The 11,601-nt window shown below is 47.0% G+C and overlaps 1 protein-coding gene across 1 annotated transcript in view; it reads right to left on the reverse strand.

Annotated features, from left to right (window-relative positions):
• Positions 1–11,601, reverse strand: part of rint1 (RAD50 interactor 1) — a gene marked incomplete in the record, with an annotated part of 47,234 nt that overhangs the window by 7,348 nt on the left and 28,285 nt on the right. Inside the window, 1 exon segment of the mRNA XM_037696096.1 lies at positions 8,570–8,790. Coding sequence (XP_037552024.1) covers positions 8,570–8,790 — 221 coding nt within the window.

An 11,601-nucleotide genomic window follows, 5' to 3' on the forward strand; every position in this document is an offset into this window, starting at 1 on the left:
CTGCTTCAGATTACTGCTTCAGATTACTGGTTCAATTACTGCTTCAGATTACTGCTTCAGATTACTGGTTCAATTACTGCTTCAGATTACTGCTTCAGATTACTGCTTCAGATTACTGGTTCAGATTACTGGTTCAATTACTGGTTCAGATTACTGGTTCAGATTACTGGTTCAGATTACTGCTTCAGATTACTGGTTCAGATTACTGGTTCAATTACTGCTTCAGATTACTGCTTCAGATTACTGCTTCAATCAATCAATCAATTTTTATTTAGACAGGTAAATCCCATTGAGCCTCGAGGACTCATTTACAAGAGAGACCTGGTTTCAACAAAGAAAGATGACAACAATGGACAACAGCAACAACAATAAACAGTTATAAAAAGTCATAATACAGTTTTTTTTTTACAAATAGGATGGCTAAAAGGAAAAAGTAACAAAAAAACAGCTAGATTCTAAGGCGAATGTAGAAAACTAAAAACAGGAACATGTCAGCATTGGTCCCTGCCAGGAGTCCAACAGATTCTTAAAGACACTTAGAGAGGTCAAAGGTCGAGTGCTTCAAATCTTTTTGTAAGATATTCCAGGAAACAGGAGCGGAGTAGGAGAAGGCCCTTTTTTTTACTGCTTCAATTACTGGTTCAACTACTGGTTCAGATTACTGGTTCAATTACTGCTTCAGATTACTGCTTCGATTACTGGTTCAGATTACTGCTTCAATTACTGCTTCAGATTACTGCTTCTGATTACTGCTTCAATTACTGCTTCAATTACTGCTTCAGATTACTGGTTCACTTCCTGTCAGGGTGGATTTACAACAAAACACGTCATTAGAAAACAGTCGTGGTTTTCAAATGTTGTCTGTGCAACACGTGGCCGCACGACTCGCTGATCACAAACAGAATCCAGTGAGACCAGTGAGACCAGTGGCCATCGGCATCAGAAGCATTTGTAATGGTGGGGACACAATGGTGGGGCGTCTGGGGTCCTCCCCCAGAATATTTTCAATAAAATAAATGTCATTTCCTGCATGGTGGTGTATTTTAACGGTTGTTAAACATCTAGTTTACCTACATTTGTAAAATATAATAACTATTTTAGAGAGCTCAGCACACTTTCTCACACCCGGCAACACGTTGGACATTTCTCTCTCACAAACACCTGTAAACAGCTGTAAGCATCTGTAAACAGCTGTAAACAGCTGTAAGCACCTTTAAACAGCTGTTAACATCTGTAAATAGCTGTAAACACCTGTAAGCACCTGTAAACACATGTAAACACCTGTAAACACCTGTAAACACATGTTAACATCTTCATGCTGCTCCACAATCCAGGGAGATGGATCTAACAAGGTTAAGAGCATTACAAATCAAAATTATTATTATTATTATTATAACTCAGGTCCTCCTGTTGAGCGCGCACATTAAGTGTTGGCAGTAACTCGGTTACTCAAACTGAAGCTCAATGTGCATGAAATGACTGAGTGTTAGCCATTTTTGTGTTTGCTAAGGCTGATAAGCTGTGGTGGTCATTTTGAAATAGATTATCTCTAAAATGTTACCACATTATTCAGCCTTTTGCAGCAGATGGTAATGGACACTTTCCAAAGTGGCCACAACCCAACTGGTTGTAAAAAAAGTCTTAAATCAAAACCTCTGTCTTTGACCAGACTGAGGTTTTAGTTCTTCCTGTGGACCCACCACCTGCAGGAAGGGCCAAAAAAGTCGGGTGCATGATGCTATGGGCAGTGGCCGAAGGCAGTAGCCGAAGATAGGGACCTTGGTGCTCTGACCCTGGCTTACCAAAGTTGGCTCTTGGGACATAGAATGTAACCTCTCTGGCAGGGAAGGAGCCTGAGCTTGTGCACGAGGTTGAGAGGTATCGACTAGATATAGTTGGGCTCACCTTGACATACAGCATGGGCTCTGGAACTGATCTTGAGAGGGGCTGAACCTTATTCCACTCTGGAGTTGCCCATGGTGAGAGGCGTCGGGCTGGTGTGGGTCTACTTGTAGCCCCCCCGACTTGGTGCCTGTGGGTTGGAGTTTTCCCCGGTAGATGGGAGGGTGGCTTCCCTTTGCCTTCGGGTGGGGGGGGACAGGCTCTGACTGTTGTTTGTGCCTATGCGCCGAACTGCAGTTCAGAGTATCCGGCCTCCTTGGAGTCCTTGGCAGGGGTGCTGAAAGGTGCGCCAGCTGGGGACTCCTTTAATGCCCAGGTGGGTAACAACAGTGTGACCTGGTTGGGCGTGATTGGGAGGAACGGCCTCTCTGATCTGAACCCGAGCGGTGTTCTGTTGTTGGACTTCTGTGCTAGAAATAGTTTGTCTATCACAAACACCATGTTTGAACATCAGGGTGTCCATAAGTGCATTTGGCACCAGGATGCCCTAGGTTGTAGATCGATGATTGACTTCATAGTCGTGTCATCTGATTTGCGGCCATTTGTTTTGGAAACTCGGGTGAAGAGAGGAGCTGAGCCATCAGCTGATCACCACCTGGTAGTGAGTTGGATCAGATGGCAGGGGAAGATGCCTGACAGACCCGGTAGACCCAAACGTGTAGTGAGGGTTTGCTGGGAACGCCTGGCAGAAGAACCAGTCAGAGAAATCCAACATTTTTCAGTCAGGTCATCTGGACAGTTTCTTTTTTTTTTGTGCTGAAACGTTTCACCTTCGATCCGGAAGGCTTCATCAGTCAAGGAAACACACAAGAAAACTGATTCTTCCCCCAACAGCTTACTCCAAAGTGGAACAAACCAGTTCTGCTTGTGATAAGATGGTCTCTTTGGTATACCCCCTCCTCCATTGCCGGCCCTCTTCCTTGTTGACAGTCTTGTCAAACTGGTTGAAAACAACAAAGTCCATGCTCAATAATCCAGGTATACCTGGATTACCTTGTATTTATACCTGGACTTTGTTTTTTTTCAACCAGTTTGACAAGACTGTCAACAAGGAAGAGGGCCGGCAATGGAGGAGGGGGTATACCAAAGAGACCATCTTATCACAAGCAGAACTGGTTTGTTCCACTTTGGAGTAAGCTGTTAGAGGAAGAATCAGTTTTGTTGTGCGTCTCCTTGACTGATGAAGCCTTCCGGATCGAAGGCGAAACATTTCAGCACAAAAAAAAAAAGAAACTGTCCAGATGAGCTGACTGAAAAATGTTGGATTGTATACCTGGATTATTGAGCATGGACTTTGTTGCCATCAGAGAAATTTTCAACTCACACCTCCGGGAGAGCTTTAACCGCATCCCAGCTGAGGTGGGGGACATTGAGTCCGAGTGGGCCATGTTCCACGCCTCGCTTGTTGATGTAGCTGCCTTGAGCTGTGGTCGCAAGGTTGTCAGTGCTTCTCGTGGTGGTCATCCACGAACTCGGTGGTGGACACCCCAGGGTAGGAACATAGACCGACCAGTAAACGGAGAGCTTTGTCTTACAGCTCAGCTCTCTCTTCACCACAACGGACCGGTACAGAGTCCACAATGCTGCAGATGCTGCACCAATCCATCTGTCAATCTCGCGTTCCATTCTTCCCTCACTCGTGAACAAAATCCCGAGATACTTGAACTCCTCCACTTGAGGCAGAACCTCACCCTCGACCTGAAGAGAGCAATCCACCCTTTTCCGGTTGAGGACCATGTCCTCAGATTTGGAGGTACTGATTCTCATCCCAGCCACTTCACACTCAGCTGTGAAGCGCTCCCGTGAGAGCTGAACATCACGGCACGATGACACCAACAGGACTTCATTATCTGCAAAGAACAGAGATGGAATCTTGAGGCCACCGAACCAGAAACCCTCCGCCAGCTGACTGCACCGAGAAATTCTGTCCATAAAAGTTATGAACAAGATCGGTGACAACGAGCAGCCCTGGAGGAGTCCAACTCCCACCCTGAAGGGGTCTGACTTACTGCCGGCAATGCGAACCAAACTCTCGCATCGCTTGTATAGAGACTGAACAGCCCGTAACAATGGCCTCGAATCCCATATTCACTGAGCACCCCCCACAGTGTACCCCGAGGAATACGGTCGAATACCTTCTCCAAGTCCACAAAACACATGTAGAGTGACTGAGCAAACTTCCATGACCCCTCAAGGACCCTAGTGAGGGTAAAGAGCTGATCCAGTGTTCCACGACCAGGACGGAACCCACATTGTGTCTCCTGGATCTGAGGTTCGACCAACGATCAGACTCGCTTCTCCAGTACCCCTGAATGGACCTTACCAGGGAGGCTAAGGAGTGTGATGGTCCCTCTTTTTGAAGAGGGGAACCACCACCCCAGTCTGCCAATCCAGTGGCACTGCCCCTTATGTCCACGCGACATTGCAAAGGCGTGTCAACCAAGACAGCCCCACAACATCCAGAGCCTTAAGGAAATCGGGTCGAATCTCATTCACTTCCGGAGCCCTACCGCCTCAGAGCTTTTTAACTACCTCGGCAACCTCATCCACGGTTATGGACGGATCAACCCCAAAGTCCCCCGACTCAGCTTCCTCCATGGAAGACATGCTAGTGGGATTGAGAATGTCCGAGGAGTATTTCTTCCATATCCCGATGACATCACTGGTTGAGGTCAACAACTCCCCACCTTTACTGATCACAGTGTTAGTTAAGTACTGCTTTCCACTCCTCAGCCGCCTGATGGTTTGCCAGAATCTCCTCGGAGCCAACCAAGAGTCTCTATCCAAGGTCTCCGGCAAAGACTGGTTCATCCCAAAGATCCAGTCCCCCGGCACAAACAGAGCAATGTTGTGTATGCTGTTCAGTGTCAGGAGGGCTGTGATCAGTCTTACATCGGGGAAACTAAACAGCCACTGGCCAAAAGGATGGCCCAGCACAGAAGATCAACATCATCAGGCCAGGACTCTGCGGTCTACACTCATCTCCAGGCCAGCGGTCACTCTTTCAGGGATGAAGATGTTCACATCCTGGACAGAGAGGAACAATGGTTTGAGAGAGGAGTAAAAGAGGCCATCTTTGTGAAAAGAAATCGTCCATCGTTAAACAGGGGTGGAGCCTCCGGGTTCAACTGTCCCTCTCTTACAATGCTGTGATTGCTAGTATCACTCAGCCCTCTGTGAACAGTAAACAGCCGTCAGGTGCTAATGATCCATTGTTAGGCTGATGGTCCTTCTTGAGCATGTGATCAGCTGGTTTTGGTTGTCAGCAGCAAAACTGGTTGATCCACTCTAAGAAGGTGCTATTTAAGAGACTGAGCTGAATACAGCACCTCAGACTGAGGAAGTCTCTCGGACGAGAGACGAAACGTTTCTACATTTTTTGTTGATTTGCTTTGTTTTGTTTTTTTGAATGTCCAGAGGACCAGATTTAACTTTTTAAGATCTATCCAAGGTCTCACCAAACTCCTCCCACATCCAAGCTTTTGCCTCAGCAACAGCCAAGGCTGCACACCGCTTGGCTCTTGGGTACGCCTCAGCTGCCTCCAGAGTCCCACTGGCCAACAAACCCGATAGGACTCCTCCTTCAGCTTGACAGCCTCCCTAACCTCACCTATGGTTGTGAGCTCTGGGTAGTGACCAAAAGAATGAGATTGTGGATACAGGCGGTTGAAATGAGTTTCCTCTGCAGGGTAGCTGGACTCTCCCTTAGAGATAGGGTGAGAAGTTCAGTTATCCGGGAGAGACTCGGAGTAGAACCGCTACTCCTTCACGTCGAGAGGAGCCAGTTGAAGTGGTTCGGGCATCTGATAAGGATGCCCCCTGGGCGCTTCCTTAGGGAGGTGCTTCAGGCATGTCCAACTGGGAGGAGACCCTGGAGAAAACCCTGGGCACGCTGGAGAAACTATGTCTCTCAGTTGGCCTGGGAACGTCTTGGAATCCTCCCAGAAGAGCTGGAAGAGGTGGCTGTGGAAGAGATGTCTGGGCCTCCCTGTTCAAGCTGCAGCCCCCGCGACCTGACTTCGGAATAAGCCGAAGATAATGGATGGATGGAGGTTTTAGTTTTTAGACCTGAGAATTTTAGGATAAAATTTTTCAGTCTTTCTCCCTCCTTAGATTACTATAATTATCTGGGTGTCCAAATACTTCTTTAAAACGTCTTCAGTTGATCCAAAATGCTGCTGCCAGAGTCTTAACTGGAGTTACTGGGAGAGATCATATCTCTCCATTGGCTCCTTGTCATTTTTTTCTTCTTCTTCTTTCGGCTGCTCCCTGTGTTAGGGGTTGCCACAGCAAACTAAGTCGCATGAAGACATGGCAGTTATTTTTATGCCGGATGCCCTTCCTGACGCAACCACTGACCACTGAGCTACCACAGCACTCTGTGTGGAGTAGAGAGCTGCATGTAGGACACCCGGAGGAGCAGATGGTGGGGGTTAAGGGCCTTGCTCAAGGGCCCAAAGTGGGACGAATGAGGGTGGGGGCAGGTGTGGTGCTTCACCTACCCCACCCACATTTTTGATGTTGTCGGTACCGGGGCTTGAACCGGCAATCTTCCGATCACAGGCCTACCTTCTCTAACCTCAGCGCCACCACTCCCTGTCAAATCCAGAATAGAATTCAAAATCTTACTTCTAACCTACAAAGCTCTCAACAACCTAGCTCCATCTTATATTACAGATCTTATTGTTCCATATTTTCCTAACAGAGGACTTCACTCTCAGACTGCAGGTTTACTCGTGGTTCCTAGAGTTTCCAGCAGCAGAATGGGAGGAAGATCTTTCAGTTCTCAGGCTCCTCTCTTGTGGAACCAACTTCCAGTTTCTGTCCGTGAGGCTGACACATTGTCCAGTTTGAAGACTGGGATTAAGACTTTCCTTTTTGATAAACTATAGTTAGGGTCGGATTGGGTTTCCTGAGCTGTCCCTTAGTTTTGCTGCTATAGGCTTAGACTGCTGGAGGACAAAATGACCACGGGTCTTCTCTCTGCTGCTGTCTTTACTTGATCTACTCTTCCTGTTTATATTTGTAATTATTTCTATCTTAAGATGTTTTTTGTCTTTTGAGCTGCGGCTCGGCTTTTAACAGGAACTCACAGGTTTGAGCACATTACTCCAGTTCTGCCCTCCCTTCACCGATTCCCTGTGTGTGTCAGAATTGATTTTAAAATTCTCCTGCTGACATTTAAGTGTGTTAATGGCCGACACCCTCATACTTCTCCGACCTTCTCCATCCTTATGCTCCTTCTCGGGCTTTGAGATCATCAGACCAGCTGCTTTTGGCCGTACCAAAAATCAGGTTGAAGCTCAGAGGAGATCGAGCCTTTTCAGTCGTGGGCCCTAAACTCTGGAACAATCTGCCCATCAGCATCAGACAGACCACGTCAGTCCCTGCTTTTAAAACTCTCCTGAAAACTCATGTGTACTCACTATTTCATCGTTTCTAATTATGTTTCATGTTTTTATGTTTTTATTCCATATGCTGTAATTATATCTTGTTATTTTTATTTGATGTTGTGATCTTTTTGTTAAGCACTTAACAGTTTCTGTTTTAAATGTGCTATATAAATACATCTGACTTGAATTTCCTCCTATAGAAAGTACACCTGGACCTGTCATTCTGTATTTGTTTCTACTTCCTGTCCTCTCTGTTTCTACTTCCTGTCCTCTCTGTTTCTACTTCCTGTCCTCTCTGTTTCTACTTCCTGTCATCTCAAACCAGCCGGTCGAAGCAGATGGCCGCTCGTCCTGAGCCTGGTTCTGCTGGAGGTTTCTTCCTGTTAAAGGGAGTTTTTTCTTTCCACTGTTGCCACTGTGCTTGCTCAGGATGGGAGACCGTGATGAAGTGAAGCTTCAACACAGTCTGCTGCTTCTTTAGATACAGAACTTTTACTGATCGTCTTTTCTAATGGATGTGAATGTTCCTGTTCAGTGCCCTGAGATTCTGTTGGGACCTGGAGCTACAGAAATAAACTGAATTCAGTGTTTCCCCTGGTTAACTTGCCATGGCAGGGCGCTCATCTCATCCATGATTTTTGTGTGTGTGTGTGTGTGTGGGGGGGGGGGGGGGGGAGACAGAGACACAGCCGTGCGCTGTTTGCAAAGAAAATTTTCGAAGGGGGGGGGGAGGGGTCAGCATGAGGGAAGAGGCTGCCTTTAGCTTTTAAGCTAGCGCAGCTGTATTGCGAGATGCTATAGTGGTACCTCAGTGCCGACAGGCGGTTGGGGGGTGGCGGGTTTGGTAGACTGGGTGCTCGGTTCTGTTGACGGGGCAGGGCTCCCTGTGGCTGAGTGCTTAGAGCAGTCGTCCTTCAATGCAAGAGTTGGGGGTTCGAATCCACCGGCAGTCACATGTTGAAGTGTCCCTGGGCAAGACACTGAACCCCTCATAGCCCAATCCCTCATTGGGGGCCCATGTGTGTCCCACCAGTGTATGAATGTGATCTAAAGCTCTGATTAGTCTCTTTAGAATGATTTGTTCAATTAGCTTTGTAGAGATCTAGTATAGAGCTGTATGAATGGGTAAATGAGGCACATATTGTTGTAAAGAGCTTTGAGTATCTTGAAATAAGATAGAAAGGCGCTATACAAGTACATTCCAATTACCATTTGTATAATGGTAGGGGAAACACTGGAATTTAATTGAATTAAACAGCAAGCTGATGTCTCACCTTTCATGACAGTAGGGTTTGGCTTTTTCTGCGATGTCTCTCATAAGAAAGTCCAATAGTCTTCCCAACATGTCTCCTTTTAATCGATCCAACAAGGACAACAGACCATCGAACAGCGAGCCCTCCAGGGAAGCCAGGCGACCCACTTCCATCATTTCCAGGCCCCCCACAACCTCCTGCTCACCAAGTGAAACAGCTGCCTGCTGCAACTGTAAAAAGAACTGAAGAAAAACAAGCAAACAGGAGAATAACCCAACTAGACAGACAGAACTGCAGAAATATTTATAAGAAAAATGAAGGTGATTTCTTTTATATCTCTGGAAGAAAGATGGGACATCGTCTTGGTTTTAACTAGAGATGCACCGATCCGATACCAATATCGGTACTGATTAAAAAAAAAATAAAAAAATTCTGGATCGGGTATCGGTGACAATGTGATCGATCTATGACTGGGCAGATCTATTCACTCTAATTCTATGCTTTGTGAGCTGAGTGACGTCACGCGACAGCGTACTGACTGAACAAATTAAAGTTGTGTTGTTTTTACATGTTTGACCAAGCTTGTGAAGCTCTTGGTGTGTTTAAGTGTGCTGCTCTGGTGCAGAGTTTTCCATAATTGTAATTCAGTACATTCATGTCTGCCTTTAACAAAACAAATGTTTTCAGTTAATTCAGCACTGGGCTTGTAAGCTCAAACATCCAGGTAGACAACAAAAATGGCTAAATCATGTCATCTGGACCTGTTTCAGAAACAGGGCCAGATGACATGAAGCTGAGTCGGGGGACTTTGGGATTGGGGTTGCGGTTGGTCCGTTGGTCGCTGAGGTAGTTAAGAAGCTCCAAGGCGGCAGAGCTCCGGGAGTGGAAAAGATTCACCTGATTTCCTTAAGGCTCTGGATGTTGTGGGGCTGTTTTGGTTGACACGCCTTTGTAACATCGTGTGGACATCAGGGGCAGTGCCACTGGATTGGCAGACTGGGGTGGTGGTTCCCCTCTTCAAAAAGGGGGACTGGAGGTTGTGTTCCAATTATAGTGGCATTACTCTCCTTAGCCTCCCTGGTAAGGTCCATTCAGGGGTACTGGAGACGTGAGTCAGATCAATGTTTGAACCTCAGATCCAGGAGAAACAATGTGGGTCCTGTCCTGGTTGTGGAACACTAGATCAGCTCTTTACCCTCACTACGGTCCTCTAAGGGTCATGGGAGTTTGCCTATCCAGTCTACATGTGTTTTGTGGACTTGGAGAAGGCATTTGACAGTGTTCCTCGGGGTACACTGTGGGGGGTGATCCGTGAGTATGAGATTGGGAGCCCATTGTTACGGGCTGTTCAGTCCTTATACAAGCGGTGCGAGAATTTTGTTCTCACTGCCGGTAGTAAGTCGGACCCCTTCAGGGTGGGAGTTGGACTCTGCCATGGCTGCCCATTGTCAGAGATTCTTTTCATAACTTTTATGGACAAAATTTCTCAGTGCAACCAGGGGGTGGAGGATTTCCGGTTTGATGGCTTCAGGATTCCATCTCTGCTCTTTGCAGATGATGTGGTCCTGTTGGCGTCATCGTGCCATGATCTTCAGCTCTCACTGGAGTGGTTCGCAGCCGAGTGTGAAGCGGCTGGGATCAGAATCAGCACCTTCAAATCTGAGGCCATGGTCCTGAACTGGAAAAGAGTGGATTGCTCTCTTCAGGTCAAGGGTGAGGTTCTGCCTCAAGTGGAGGAGTTCAAGTATCTCAGGGATTTGTTCACGAGTGAGGGAAGAATGGAGCGTGAGATTGACAGATGGATTGGTGCAGCATCTGTAGTATTGTGGACTCTGTACCAGTCCGTTGTGGTGAAGAGAGAACTGCGCTTTAAGGCAAAGCTCTCTGTTTAGCTGTCGGACTACGTTCCTACTCTCACCTCTGGTCATGAACTCTGGGTAGAGACTGAAAGAATGAGATTGTGGATACAGGAGGTTGAAATGAGTTTCCTCTGCAGGGTAGCTGGACTCTCCTTTAGAGACAGGGTGACAAGTGCAGTTATCAGGAGAGATTCAGAGTAGAACTGCTACTCCTCCACATCGCAAGGAGCCAGTTGAGGTGTTTCGGGCATTTGGTAAGGATGCTACCTGGGCCAATCCCTAGGGAGGTGCTTCGGGCATGTCCGGCTGGGAGACGACCCTGGGGAAAACCCAGGACACGCTGGAGAGACTATGTCTCTTGGCTGGCCCGGGAATGCCTTGAAATCCTCTGAGAAGAGCTGGAAGAGGTGGCTGTGGAAAGAGATGTCCGGACCTCTGCTCAAGCTGCTGGCCCCGCGACCAGACTTCGGAATAAGCCGAAGATAATGGAAGGATGGATACTTTAAATAAAAATTCCATGCCGATCGTGCAGCTCATCCATCAAACAGCCAATTGTGTGTCACGCATGTCCAATCTTTGAAAACCTGCAATAAAGCAAGTCCACAAAAACAAACCGCCAAGTAGCAAGGGACTACTGTATTGGTCTGTGTGGGTGGGTTTGTGGTACACCTCAGTTTGCAAATGTCCTCTATCAGAGACTGAGACCTCACAGTCCAAGAAAGCCAACCTGCCATTTTTTTCATCTTCTCGTGTGAACTTGATGTATTTATCCACAGAGTTGATGTGGTCAGTAAAATGTTGGACTTCCTGAGATTTGATTTTAACCCAGGTGTCGTCAACATACCTGAACCAATGACTTGGTGGTGTCCCTGAAAAGGACGTCAAGGCTCTCTTTTCTACCTCCTCCATGTACAGGTTGGCAACAATAGGAGAAACTGGAGACCCCATAGCACACCCATGTTTCTGCCTATAATATTGCTCCCCATATGTGAAGTAGGTTGACTGCAGGCACAGTTTCAAGAGTTGACACAGTTGTTCTGTGGAAAGTGTGGTCCTGCTGCTCAGAGTGGTGTCTGATTTTAATCTTAAACTGACCACCTCTACTGCATCATCAACAGGAATGCACGTAAAGAGTGATGTGACATCAAAAGAGACCATTGTTTCATCAGTCTCCATGATGACATCCCTCACCTT

The sequence above is a fragment of the Nematolebias whitei genome, chromosome 22, assembly GCF_014905685.2.
Source record: "Nematolebias whitei isolate Nwh7 chromosome 22, NemWhi1, whole genome shotgun sequence".
Lineage (NCBI taxonomy): Eukaryota > Metazoa > Chordata > Actinopteri > Cyprinodontiformes > Rivulidae > Nematolebias > Nematolebias whitei.